Below are 15,213 nucleotides of genomic sequence, written 5' to 3'. Positions count from 1 at the left end.
TAATACTCTTAACAGAGGCGTAACACTCATAAAACTCAGTGGGGACGTTCTTTTGAAATCAGCGATTTCACACTTGGTACCCAACCACGACTTCAGATTATTGCCCCGGGGTTAAATCAATCCCTAGAGTTCTGACATTATTTACAGCAAAATTGTTACCCAGTTAATAACAACTCCGCGCTACTACTAGGAACCATTCGGTCTCTCCAAATATAGCCTTCGTCATCATTTGTTTATACGTTTTTTCTCTCTCGTAAAGAAATAACTTCATAGCGCATTAAGTTTGGGTCATCGAAACGAACCTGCCAAATGGGTGGACTGTGACATTTTTGTACACATTGACGAGAACAACGTAATTTGGTAAAAGCATCCATTAAAATGAGTTTTGTCTCGAGGCAATTAGTTGAGTGTTAGCACCTCAGTTTGAAACACGAGTACGCATCCTAGCAGCCTGACATTTCTCTCTACGCATGAGCGAGTGCACAGCTGTCTTCGTCGGCGCCAGTGTGTCTAGTGAGTTTTATGCAATAAATGTGGCGGCACTGTCAACTTGCTGAGTATTGGCATGTGGTTCTATTGACCCCAATATCTCGGCATTGTGCGTTCACAAAGAAGTGGCGTAATCTCGACAAAGATAAGGTGTCAGGGAATCCATAGCTGATAAAAGGGGCTTTGAAACCAATCTCATTATCTTTGAATAGAACACCTAGGAGAAGACTTGTGACGTCACGGGAGTTGTTGATTGTTTATAGGAACTTATCTTTAGTCTTTCAGATGGACACTCAGATAGAATTAAGAGGAGGAGATATGATGTAAAAGACACCACCAATCTCCAATCAAAAACAACCCCCATGTTACGTTGTTCCCAAATTAGGAACGTTATTATTTTGAAAGGAACTTGGCCGTTTTTTTGGAACTTTTTTGCAGGATGTATATTAGGTGAACGGGTTTCCTAAGTCTAGTTAGAAACTCTTTTAATTCTCTTCCTAAACTTGAATAGAGCGGAGAATGAGTAATGCTATAATTCAAATAGCTGGCTATATTCAAAGGACGTTGGGTTAAAACACGAGTCGTTATTCATCGTGTGGAAACAAAGGCCGACGTGTTACGCTGGCTGATCAAAGATCCAAATGTTTTGTTAAATTAATTTGCCGTTGTCAATCATCCTGACACCTCGTTGTGGTTGCTCCATGCGTGATGGATGCAGTCTAAGATCTAGATGTGGCGTGTTGAAAACATCCAACCCTCCTTTAAGTATGTTTCAATAGTCCGCGTGATATGCATAGAAAACAGCAGAGCCTAGGCCCGCCAGTCACATCCTCCCGTACTGAAGGCGGATTCGATCCCAAAGATTAATTGCGTCAGTGTGTGTGTGAGTGTGCTGATAAAAACTCTGAACGGTTTGAAGACATCCAACGAAATTTTCTCAGATTATTTTTTTTTTACGTTTGAAGAGTCGAATCAAATTCAATCGGAGATATTTACTTCAGATTTACAAACGAACCGTGTGTAACCGACACCGTTCTGTTGACGTGCGTGGAGGGATTTCCCAAACAGTAATACTCAAGTGCGTCAATTGGTCGATGAATAGAACGCTGGTGCCACTATGTCTGGGATCACAGGTAATGATGAGTTCTCTTTCGTCGACGCCTTTCAGTGGCTCGAAACGAACATAGCGCTTGAAAGCGACACCGACGAGGTGCTACCCGATACCGATGGAAGTCCTGGATCCACAGAGGAGACGAAGAAACGAAAACGAAAGCCAAAAAGGAGAAAAAGAGCCCTGACTGGTGTAAGTCGTCAACGGAGAGCAGCTAATGCCCGCGAACGCCGACGTATTCAAGGGGTCAACATGGCATTTATAGAACTGCGCAAAATCTTGCCTGTGCTTTCACGAGACGAAGTCTCGAAAATCGAAATCCTACGACTGGCGACGAAATGGATCGCTTACCTCACGACGGTCTTAATAGAAGACGAAGAAAATAAGTACAGTGTACAGTCGCCGAAATCAACGGCTGTGAACTTAATGAACAAACACGCCAACACCCTGCCAGCAGAATTACAAGAGAAACTCGACGTTGTAAAAACTATCAAAGAGAAAGAAGACAACTTTGAAATTTGCTTCATGAACGATCATTCCAACACACCTCAATCACAAGACTGGCAAATGACATTTAATTCTTATGAAATTAACACGCAATATAGCGTCAATAACAATATCTGTGAAACAAACAATGCCGTTAATAACAACAGTAAATTGACAAACATGGCACCGGTTCTACAGCACCATGAAGAGAATATGAAAGGTAGGACTGCATTACAATGCGGTATTTGTTCATGGTAAATTTCAAGTTCGAAAGACCATAGCGTACACATGCATACATACATACATATATACATACACACATACATACATACACACATACGTACATACATGTATACATACACATACACATACACATACACTACGCAACGCAACGAGCTTTTTATTTGGCCATTCTTACCGTCTAAGCACAATTATGAATACCCTCATAGCCTATAATCTCTTTGGTGATTTTGTTAAAAACTGACAGAATCACACAGTGTATTAAACGGACTGGTTACTAGGCCGATGTACAAACACTCAGAGATCAAGTTTGACTACAACATTTCAGGCCGCCTAAGCTAAGTAGTCAATATAGGCAGGGAACATTACTAGATAGCAAGTCATTTCTTGGAGGCAATGCAATCCGGCCACACCTGAATTTTGACATAGATAATATAAAGAAGTGACTATAAACGATTGTCTGTAATTTTCCTTTAATAGTAATTTAGTACTAAAGTTCACTTAGATGTGAAATGTTAATATCTTTCTGAGAATGTTTTTTTTCCGATTATTATTTTTTTTGTTATCTCGGGTAGTTTAGTTCCCATAATTTGGAACATTGCGTTTTAGACTCATAATCCAATCAGGATACACGGCTGACCTTTCAATGTCCAATTTCTTTACGAAACACGTTTACACTGAGCACAGCTGAATATATTTACTTTGAATTTAGATATCTCATTTCAAACCTATAATGTCGTTATATTCTTCGCGTCGACTTATTCACGGTATGCCTCAGTACGCTAGTAGTTCACTGCTATATAACAAACTATATTATTCAATTAGCAATAGAATTCACCATGTTGGATTTGTTATAATTTCATTTACTCCAACCAAATATATTTTATTTGGTTAACTTTGAAGATTTGATATGATTTATAAGCACTGGCAGAACTACGTGTAATTGAATTTTCACAATGTTTTGCTGTGATCTTTCTGTTGTTTTAAAAATTGACCTCAAAACCAAACATGGCGAGCTTGAGAGTCACTTCACTTTGAACAATTACTCAGAAAACATTGACATTTTCCCAACTTTCGCTCGCTATTACAAATACTCGTACATATCGTACATGCTTTTTTGAACAGCCGAAAATTATAGTATAAGGCTAAATTTAAAACGTGTTGTTGACAAGCCATGAGGCGTGGTAATCTGAAGGAATCCCCGGTCAATGTTTAGTTAAGTGGTCAACTCCTTGTGTTCAAGCGTTTCGTTCTAATCTAACAAAAGTTTTTACGTTCGTTGAAACCCGTATTAACCTGCATTGCAATGGTAAACGGTTTGGGATAGTCCATAAACATGCCGTTATCGTGTTGTCTGTTGTCTAAATTTTGATATATGATAGGTTTTGGAAGTAACTTTGATATATTTGTTAGTGATTCACTGCAAGTCGTGCTCATTAAGCCGATGACAACGTTTTCAGCCGTTTCTAAGCTCCGTTGAAATTCGATTCTTTTACATAGAGGGCAACCGATAAACTATGAACTTTATTCTGAGGGTTAGGGATAGACTCGCCTGGAAGGCCCGACCGACTAACTCATGAATACATGTCTTTTATAACGTATTTCGATCGGAATATATAGTCGCGTTGATAGTGACTTACATTGTCAGTTATTGGTTTGAGGTTAAAATTCGTAAAAAAAAATCCAAACATCATGTTAATAGTGATTGTTAGCAAAACGAGTATTAGAAAAAAAGAACATGGACACGTTTGATATAAATAGTGATATCACATGCAGCTGGTTGTCTGTATGTCTGCCTGCACATATGATACACTGGGTCATTCAGACTTATTCGAGAGACGATCTTTTGGTGTCTTTCTTTTCAATGTAACTGTTGACTTACGCTACAACAACTATGGCAATGGTATAATTATTTCTAGCAGAGAAGCCACAGCTGTGACGATATAATGCTAGTATATGTTCAGGTCCAACCGTTTTTTCTTTGTATGTTTGTTTGGTTGGTTGTTGTTTGGTTGTTTCCTTACCAACCGTGAATTCCCAAGTCTATATTTCTTTAATTAGCTCAGTGTGTTTGACAACGAACGTAGAGCAAAGCGATTGTTTTCGTGAAGAAAAAAAAACCCTCGAGCGAATAGCAAAATGAACATTTAACTTAAACGTGGAACAATCGCCGAGAGTGGCCGTGTTGTAAAACATGAAGAAGGACTTTCGAGTTGTTTATCTCGTTGACTTCAGTATTAGTCGTCTAAATGTTACCCATAGGATTTCAAAACATATTCATGTTGGTTCGGAGGAAAGTTTAGAAAGAAGAACACGATATGATAACTAACAAATTAAAAATTTTTTAAAAAAATGAAATTGGAGGGTCGAATTCACGAACTGCAGCAACATACACTGCAAAATCGTAGTTTTTCCGTGGAAAATCCACGTGTCCATGGGTAAATTTGAACAACATTAGACATCGTGCTCAGGCCTACTTCTAGAGTATTAAATCCTTAAACACAGTGTAATTAACCGCAGTACGTAGACAACGGTAAAGGAAATAACAACGCAAAACAAGGTAGTCGGAGGAAGCCGTATGGTTATACACCGACTTGTGACGCGGTCGATGAAACGGGGCGGTGTACATCACAATCAAGGTGAGAAGGCTTACAAAGTGACATTGAACTCGAAATTCGTAAACGTGATCTCAATCCATTCATAGTCAAGTATACATTGGCTTCCCCACCTTTTTATTATACATCACCAGAACATGTTGTGATATGTTTCCCGTATTGTAACAGAGCCACCTTGTCACGATAAAAGAAAAATTGGACCACTCCACTTTCACATTGCAAGTTGGTGCAACATATTTTAGCGCGGTGATGAAACGCATGGATTCAATTTAATAACACACGGTGTTGCAAAAAGAATATACGGAACAATTCAAGTAACGTCCCCGTATGATATAGAGTAAACACGTTTAAAGAGATGAAATAAAAAGGTTGATGTATGCACACTATCTCGTCAAGGGAATGGCTGTACAGACGACAAAAATGTCTAAATTAAAAAAAAATGAATCTGTATTTTTGCTGTTTCATTTTATGGACTTCTGTACGAATGAATGTGCTAAAATGGTTATGCTATCACTGATGTTACAAAGCTAGACATTTTTGAATAAATTAAACGTTTTGTATCGAGAAATTCCAGTAATTTCACTGTTTAGAATACAAAATGGTTTGACAGGAGAGAGAAAAAAATGAATGTGTGGTGTTATTTAAGAGAGTAACCGTGTCATGGTACACATGTAAATATTTTGCCCCCTGTTTCATCAAAGCCGTGGGTTTCAAACACGTAAGTAGGCTTACAGTGTACAGCTCAACACAGGTACGCACAACTAACACAGAAAAAACATTTAGCGTCGACTGCCTAAGCTTCCAAAAATATACAGTTGACAGTAGTATGGCCAGAGGTATATTACTGCTAAATTGATTGATTGCGTTTGTGTTAGTTCGGGCTTATTAACATTTCTAGGGAGGTTAGAAAAGTGGGAATACCTATTTAGTCAACATCCTGTCAAGTTTCGATTGACGAAAATCATTAGCATCACACAGGGATGAAAGAAACCGAGAAGAGAAATTTGCCTGAATACGATTAAAGGTGAAACAATGTCAATTTGTTGTTTAAAATAACAGTCGTCTTTGCACTGGGGATTTGCAACCAAAAGCTATTGCAACTCAATAGAAAGCATTGTTTTTACATCATTGCCACTGAACAACAAGAAGAATCTAATGTCGAAAGGGATTATTTGGCGGGTTTTGTACGAGGTGCGAATAGTTTAAGCAGAGGCAAAGTAATGAATTACAGAGTGAATTGCACATTCAAGGAAAAGGCGTGAAATTACACCCGACCATGAAATCGCAATTATTCGTAGGGCTTAATTGAAGTTGACGTTTGACTCGCCGGGTGATCGCCTGGCCGTCATCACCGCCTTCTTCTAAGGGAGCCACAGTGTAACGATGTTGCCACGACAAACTGGTTTGAATTATGAGATAAAATTGCACTTGAAAACGTCACTACAACGCTAGAATGCAGTGGTATGTGACAAAATTAATAATTTATTGCCCACCATGCGTGCAGCTGGTAAACGGCTAAACTTTGCACTAGGCTTAAGGTGGGTTCTTGATGTGATCACATGATTTCTCCGAATGCCCCATTTTTTTGTATTTGTGATATCTAACAGCATTTGATGGAAAACGTGTGCTGTGGGGAAAACTATAAGCCTCGTGTAAAATTAGCACATGTCACAGTTTAAGAAATTGTGGGGTTTTATATAAAGATTTAAAAAGTAAAGTTTTTCGCACCAGTTAAGAGATCTCCTGTTTACACTGCGAGCGAAATTGGAAGCGATTCACCTTCCATATTAACTATCACTATCTACTAGTACACCTGCATGGACTGCATTTGATCGGAACTTCCCCTAATGAATGAACTAACCCTTCGGAGCACTTTTAGATTGTTTCATTTTTTAAATATATATGGTCTCAGATCACTACAGTGATAAACCTGAGACACAGTGTATGTAACTGGTCATAGCACACCTGGAGATAGTATTGGCTTGAGGTATGGTGTATAACTGGTCACTGCACACCTGGACAGCCGTGTACCACCAGTTTTGAAAGATAACGACCGCGTCTTGTGTACACAGAATAGAAGCAGTAACTTTATTGCAAATGTTACATATACACTTTTGGAAATGTTTTTATTATTTATTTTATTATTTTTTTTATTTTTTTTGCTTGACAAGTAGCGCGGAAAAATAAACATGTTGTTAATCCATAATGTAATAAAAAATATTAATCTGTTGGTGTTTGTCACTCGCACAGGATTTAGTGGACTTTACACGTACAAGTAAACCCGTGGTGGTAAGAAATAACGTTATAAATGGTGGCCAAACGTAAAGTAAAACACCCAGTTTGTTGCTTGTTACGTTAAGGTTTGACTATTGCGGATTCAAATAACTTTTAAGTCATAAAACTTTAACTGCAATGATAAGAGCTGGTGTTCGTTCTCCGTTCAAATTATTATCATTGAAACTTTGCAGTATATCTGTGTTCAGTGTCCTAATTACACAGTATATTTTGAACAGTCGCGTAGAATAATCGAGAGAAGATCTAGTATACTACCGTTATCCAGTCCTAGGAACGAAAAAGTGACATGGTCTAGTTCTATGCAGTCGTTTATTTTACAATTAAAAGTATTAAAAAAATTCTCCAAAAGTAACCTTTCTTTACGTATTAAAACACTGAATACATTAAATGTTGGCTTTTGCTCAGTTTGGTTAATTGTTGAATTATTTATGTTTTAAAAATCAATTCCACTCCCTGTGGGCAATAGGCAAAGTTTACATTAAGATTTTATTGTCTTTGCCAAATTTCTACAATTTTAATACTCACTCAGTTTATATAATTGATAACTTGCAATTTTAATGAGCAAACCTACTGGGTGTTGTATTGTTATATCATTCTTTAACAACAAAAAACATCGAATCGGATGTTCATTTACAGACGTTCTCATGAGAAGGACACGCTGGAATGAATCATTTAATTTTCAAACACGGAGTTTTGAAAAGTTTGAAATAGTAACACTTTTATATCTATTAATTCGTTATTTTTTTAAAAGTAACAATTATAACATCGTCCATCCTTCTTGAGTGCATTTCAAGTGTTCCAGTGTTTATATGACTACCTGCTCCATACTCAGTGTAAAAAATAACTTGTGAATGTTGCGGGATATCAAGAACCTGCTGCTCAGTATATATGCGCAGTACCATGCTCGGTAACTACCTTATCTTTTTGAAGCATACAAATCGATATTCCGTGTTTTCTTCCGTTTGGAAGTGCGAATTGGGATCGATTGGAGCGACTTGTTCGTTGGGTTTGCATGTGTCGTTTGTACTTTTAAACACTTGGCAGTGTGTTGTATCGTCGTAAACTAGACATCAACAACCGACAACTTTAAACAAGGGAATCAGAGTGGACATCCATATGGTATGTGCCGTTGCTAAGCTCCTAGTTGACCATGTACAATTTATTACCTTAGTTGGAGAGGGCCCACCTGTGCGGTCCTCTGTTCTCGTCACTCCATTTCATCCTTTCAACGTCCATTGAATGCATAATAAGTCCACGGTTTAATAGTTCAACGACTTTTTACGAGCTTCCGTGTGCCTTTTTTTGTTGAAATTAAACAGTAAAGGTTGAGAGTAATCTTTCGAAATGTTCATGGTTCTCCATGTGAAAATTGAATCAAAAGACACATGTTTAAATGAAGTACCTTGTTTTTCTCGAAATGTCTAAACTACTAAGAAAGTATAGCTTAGAATGTCTAGTTATATATCTTTAAGTTATCATTTTTCAAAGTTGTTTATTTCGAGTAAATGGGTACAAAATTAATGAACCTGGATGCGAAAAGTACTTATATATTCCTTTTTTTTGCGGAGGGTCGGTCAGTACTAAATAGTGCATAGCGCTCTCTCTCTCTCTCTCTCTCTCTCTCTCTCTCTCTCTCTCTCTCTCTCTCTCTCTCTCTCTCTCTCTCTCTCTCTCTCTCTCTCTCTCTCTCTCTCTCTCTCTCTCTCTCTCTCTCTCTCTCTCTCTCTCTCTCTTTCTCTCTCTCTCTCTTCATGCTGTCTATGTCTGTCTCCGACTCTATCTGTGTCTATCCTGTGTGGATAGCCGTTTGGGACTGTCTCTTTCCCATCTATCTACCATTGCAAATATTACCGAAAGAAATTAAGAGACGACGGCAAATGGATTGTGGCTACTTCTCCCGCCAACGTACGATGAGTAATGTGTATCGAAGAAATTAAAAGTTTCGTTTCATTTTGTCAATTTATTGGTTAAGTTTTGTTGGGGGAAGGAAACAGAAGTTAGACAACACGAGAGAGAGAGAGAGAGAGAGAGAGAGAGAGAGAGAGAGAGAGAGAGAGAGAGAGAGAGAGAGAGAGAGAGAGAGAGAGAGAGAGAGATAAGCACACACACAGAGTGAAAGGAAGCGAGATAAAACTTAGAGGGGAAAAGAGATAGACAGACACATAGACGTGAGAAAAACAGTTCAATCTATTTTAGAATATGCGTTTTATGGTGAACCTCTTCTAAACACAACAACTCCACATCTACATTGCGATTTTTGGATTTATACAATAAGTTGTTGATTTAAAAAAGTGCGAAAACGACAACGTTTAATAGTCAACATAACTTTACCATTTGTACCTAACACACCCTTTGAACATCAAACATGTACAATGTAAAAGACACACCTAGCTATAGTCTATACATTTTTTTCCGTTATCTCAATTCTTTTGTAATGTTAACTTGTGACCATTTTGTATAGTTTACAAATTTGCTCACATATTACCAAAGGTACTGAAACTGTTATAATTATCTTGCCATGAATTCAAACATTCAAATATCCATTTGCTCAAGTGTTATTCAAAAAATGTGCCGCCTTGTTATTCCGTTATGACGTCATTATGTATATAGCAGTGCGAGAAAACGTTTAATTACAAATTCCCAAATAAATTGGAATTATTTCAGTAAACTGTCTCTACTTTCTTCCTAACTCAATACCTGTGAAATGTCAACTCTCAAATGTGACCAGTTTTAATGAAAAGGTAAAAAAAAAATTAAATTGCCAAGGTGTACTTGTGCGGCAGCGATGAAAGGTAAATCACTTAGTACCATCTGTTCTCTTGTGCTGAAATAAAAATGTCCATAATGACATCTCCACTAAGCCTCGTGGTTTCAACTATGTAGCCTGGCTAAACCCTACACAAACAAGTCGTTCTTCGACTCACACAGGAAGTTGATACCGGGGCTATTTATTTACGACTATGTCGTTCAGTACTTTGAATTTAACTTGTCACTACACACTAGACACATCACCACTGGGTTCTTAATATAATGTACAGTGGGATTACCAAGGGCGGGAAGAAATAAATCCGCGAATTTATCACTTCTAATTCAGTTATATAAATCAAATCGAGGTGGGATCTAACGATTTAAACAGGTTCATTTGTACTCGTGGCCCTTTTTTATATTGGGAGGTCCAAAGCTTGACATTTCGTCCTGTTATGTAGTGTATGCTTGCAATAACCACACTGTATTTTTCTCCTAACGGTTATATCTTTCTTGTATTTGTTGTCTCCAGCCTGCCTCTTGCCAGGAAATAGCTACTTCGGCGTGAATGGCTACACAGCTGCACCGATGGCTAGCTATGGAAACTGCTGACAGCAACTTAGTGCCTATACCAATAGAGGAGACAAACTCAGCTGAAAATGTAGAAAAGACAGGCCATATGACAACCATGTGGAATCAAGACTCGATTAGGAATACCAGACATGTGGCTTCAAGTGATATCTGGACCACGCCCTGGAGAGTCAAGACAGGAGCTCAGAGAAGTCGAGCTTGAAATTGAGCCTGCATCACCATATATATAGGTGGTGCTGAACTGAACTTGAACCTGCATCGCCAAAGTTTGGCGGAGTCACTACAAGTGGCCAATTTTTGAACGAATGTGAACAGTATTCTTCATTCACAAAACAAAGATTTGAAACTTTCAGCTTGTCTTGACTATTCATTGGTTCCCCACTTTACATCATAGCAAATACCATCAAGTTTATATTGCAGGATGTTGGGGTGTTATCTGTTTCTTTCTCTTTTTTTGTCCATGTTTTGTTTCCATTTTAAAAGAAAGACAAATCCTCCGATCTAACTTAGTATATTTACTTCCTTTTGACTTTCTTCAGTAAAAGAAGCACGGCTTCTTAAATGTTCCGGCCTTTCTGAATTATGGAAAAGTTTTATATTATATCGGGATATCGATTCAGAGTTTTGATATAGGCTTTTGAACAAGTCGTTACCAAAACGTCTCTTGGGCCAGTTACTTATTTGTACATGTATTATATGCAACACAGTACATTCATTTCTACCGCGACGTATGCTATATACTATAGGAGCATGTCGCTGAAATTTTGACTTTTCGACATTTCGTCATCGATATATGTGTTCTGATGAGCTTAAGACGCGTAATGACCCATCGTCATCAAAGTGTGTGTTTCTGTCGTCGTGTTCCAAAGTCACTGACTGGTCGTCATCAAAATGCGTGTTATTGAGTTGACTGGTCGTCATCAAAATGTGTGTTAGCTGAATGATCGTCATCAAAACGTGTGTTGTAGAGTCAAAATGTGTGTGTTATAGAGTTGACTAGTCATCATAAAGTGTGTTGTAGAGTTGTTTGGTCGTCACCAAAATGTGTGTTATTGATAGAGTTAACTGATCGTCGATCAGCAAAAGGCGTTTCATTGAGTTGACTGACCGTCATCAAATATAATTATGTGCTATAAAGTTGTTTGGTCATCATAATCTGTATTATTAAAGTAACTGTTTCGTCATCAAAACCTGTGTCATATAGATGGTTGTCATCAAAGTGTGTGTTATAGAGTTAACTGGTCGTCATATTATAGATTGCGTCATCAAAATATGTGTTCGATAGTGGTGCTAAAATTGTATATTGCTTCGTCGTCATCGAAAGGTGTGTAATGGTGTTGTAAGTGTGAAAGGCAGCTTGAAATAGTGAGACGAAGTGAAATTTGTGGGCTAGTATTGTAACATCGTTTGTCATTATAGTAAATCAAATATTTTAGTAGCCCTAGGAAGTACTAGTGACGACTCGGATCCAGTTCGACGTGAGAACATACCGACAGACCCTTATACTAATATTTACTATAGTTAGATAGACACCTAGGGTGTCGTGATCAGGACTATGGGCATGGTACTCTAGTGTTCGGCATTCATTTAGACAGCAACATCGGAAGAGAAGTGTAAATGTTGCTCAAAGATTTTTATGTTTAATAATGTTTGGAGATTTTTTTCGATTTTATACTTTTAATATAGACTTTAATTTCAAATTGATTGAACAACGACTGCATAAATATTATTAGACGTGGCAACTTCTCAGTGGGCCCGGGGACACTGACTGTCACCTTAATTTGAGTAAAATGACCGTTTTCAGAGTCATAATATTTTCCCGTTCTACATTAAGTTTAATACATCATTTTTTTTACGAGAGATTTTCATTTTTGTAAGGAGTACAGACAAGATGACATTTGTGGATGTTTGTACTCTTCTCGTGGCAAACTGCCAAAACACACTCTTCTTGTTGGATGCACAAAATTCGCACAAAATCCAAAAAGATGTAAAATTTAAAATTTAAATTCTTCAGTCTGTATACGACTTTTAAATATTGACGATGTGTAACGTACAATGATTGATTTCCTCCGAAGTTCAGTGTCTATGTTTACTCAGTGTGTCTTGTATGTATAAAGGACGAGTTGAAAGTTTAAATTTGTCTTTCAGCGAACTCCTAGTAAATGGTATTGAACTCAGAATAAAAATAAGTTCAAAGCAACGAGGATTCAACTTTTTGGCATGTGATGTGTCTGTGTGGTTCATACTCTCCTGGCTAACTGAGCTTATAGCAGCTGTTAACTTTGGTAGATACTAAAAAATTTAAGTGGACATATGGATGAGAATTCAGTATTTACTTTTTATTTTTAATTCGTAGAAAACTTTACTATTTTTCGCTATTTGTAAAAACTATCTGGAAAAAAAAACATACGACGCTCTTGTTTGTAACTCAGTTTGCAAACACATTAAAACGTGTGTTAAAGTATTTGTTATTATTGTACGTACATTTTAGCACATTTTAGATTTTTTACAATTTATTGAGTTACAAACATGGACTTTGTCGATGCTGTTTCATTTTTTTTTCAAGTAGGGAAACATGGTAAAGTTGTTTTATAAATTAAATACCCCCTTCGTCATCCATATGGCCATGATTTTAAGATAACCAAGAACTATTATTCAAATACCTTTCATTATCATAGAATGTATTTATTCTGATCTTAGAGCCAAAGGACTTCAGGAGCGACAGTGTGTAGCTTTCATCCTCTGGCACAGAGGCTGTGTCGTGAAAAAAATACATCCCTGTGGTTGAAGATTCCGGAGAGAAATACCAATCGTAGCCAGGATCGATTTGTACTGGTCAGATAAAACTGAAAACAGATCTATCTATCTATCTACAAGTGTGGCTTTCTTTTGTGGAATTCCACAACGTATACGTATGGTCGTGTAGGTAGAAACACTATGACAGTCCTTCCTACCTCCATGGTCCGTCAATGGTCTGCTGGCAAATTTATGTAGTCATATAAATGATATGTTTGGACGTATATATTCAGTAGAACTGAGAAATGAGGTTGAGGGATAGAGTTGGATAAAGAACGTTGGGGGAGCAGAAGAACGAATAGAAAAAGGGGTGAGAGACAAATAGGGGTGTGGGCCGAAAAGAGGATGTTAGGGAGAAAATATGACCGTTAATAATCAAACGGTAATATCCTTGCTGAAACGCTATCTCCCACGCCCTGTTGCTGGGCAGTCTGTGTCTACTTGTGTTCATTAATTTTCAAACTAGGTTCCTCAGTTGTGTCTCTCTGTTGCATCTATTAAAAGCTTATCATAAACCATGGATCCAATCTCTCGCCGCGGGGCGTTTACGTCTTATTAAAAAAAGAGGCAAACCCGTAACAGGCAAGGTTCAAGTTAGATTGTTCTGTGTTGTCTCGAACCAAATGAATTCACTTGAATGCGCATAACATCTTGGAGTAATACACAACCTATTTATAGACATGTGTCTTTTGTTCAATGGATAATACAATTAAATCGAGACGGCGATAGATTAGCATAACAAGCTACCCGTTCAGTGTGAGCATTGCCCCGGTAAATCTTTACATTACTTACAGCTACATAGTACTGGCCCGCCCAGGTGAACACACACAGAAGTTGTATTTGACTTTACTCAAGGACAATTGTAAGATTGTGATAACTTTGAGACGTTTGAGAGATCTACAACAGGAAGTTATGTTGTTCATGAGTCCTCCTCACCCCTATTCATGAGCGACAGCCAATTATGTTCAGGTAGCATTCGTCATCTTTGAACTGTAGATGGCGCTGTTTCTTCTCATGGTCGCCCGTTAAACCTCGGCCCACTAAACATAAGTTGAACCACAGACAAGTGAGAAACAACTGCGCTGACATATCGAAACTGCTTAAACTGGTCGCGTACTCCAGGGTCTATTTTGAGGCTATCAAACAGAATAAACAAATCAACCATTGATGAAAAGTAGATCCAACATTCCTTGAATATAATAACCACATAGAAAGCTTATTCAAAGAGCCTATCTCGACTTGTCAAGGAGGGAGATAAGTATGTTTATTGACGAAAATTTGTCAAAAATTCTTATCAATAATAGACTAGTGACTGCTCTATGTGTTACGCTGGACGACGGTTTAGATCGACTATCGACTGTACAAGGGGGGGGGGGGGTCATTCCATCCACAATGTGGACTTTTAAGAACTGTTTTCTTCCAAAAGCAGTCTATACATTATATGTATTGCATTGATGTCCACCAACTTTTTAAAAAAACAACCTAGTATTGACTCTTCGTGCACCCCATCCACACACACACACACACACACACACACACACACACACACACACACACACACACACGTACACATTCTACGTCACGGTGACAAATCGATACACACCGAATAAAAATCACCCTTTTCCCCATTTTCATCCATCTTGACTTGTCACTAAATAGTTTCATCCGTTTACACTCCTATATACATATGCAACTTCGTGTAAATACAGCATGTAGAGAGGGAAGAAAAAATATATCGAAGCCCGCCCCCTTGCGGCCAGAGATGATTTTCCTCTAGTTCCGTACTTGTTTACATGATCAGACTGGACAGGAGGGGTTGACCGATGTGTGAGGGCGCCCAGTCAT

General features: G+C 38.0%; 1 protein-coding gene across 1 annotated transcript; it reads left to right on the top strand.

Annotated features, from left to right (window-relative positions):
* Window positions 1-1,339: 1,339 nt before the first annotated feature.
* Window positions 1,340-12,686, top strand: LOC144433955 (uncharacterized). Its single transcript, XM_078122370.1, has 2 exons — window positions 1,340-2,306; window positions 10,514-12,686. Exons 1-2 carry the CDS (start codon window positions 1,607-1,609, stop codon window positions 10,591-10,593), a joined length of 780 nt encoding a protein of 259 aa, XP_077978496.1. The 5' UTR covers window positions 1,340-1,606; the 3' UTR covers window positions 10,594-12,686.
* The last annotated feature ends 2,527 nt before the right edge of the window (window positions 12,687-15,213 follow it).

Source organism: Glandiceps talaboti, chromosome 4, assembly GCF_964340395.1.
Source record: "Glandiceps talaboti chromosome 4, keGlaTala1.1, whole genome shotgun sequence".
In the NCBI taxonomy this organism is placed as follows: Eukaryota; Metazoa; Hemichordata; class Enteropneusta; family Spengelidae; genus Glandiceps; species Glandiceps talaboti.
This window is presented reverse-complemented; position numbering and strand designations above follow the sequence as displayed.

What these genes read in the sequence shown, in the direction of transcription:
- LOC144433955 (XM_078122370.1), top strand. Translation starts at nt 1,607, where the DNA reads ATGTCTGGGATCACAGGTAATGATGAGTTCTCTTTCGTCGACGCCTTT. An exon ending in CCATGAAGAGAATATGAAAG is followed by an intron (nt 2,307 to 10,513) that starts GTAGGACTGCAT and finishes TGTTGTCTCCAG; the next exon opens with CCTGCCTCTTGCCAGGAAAT.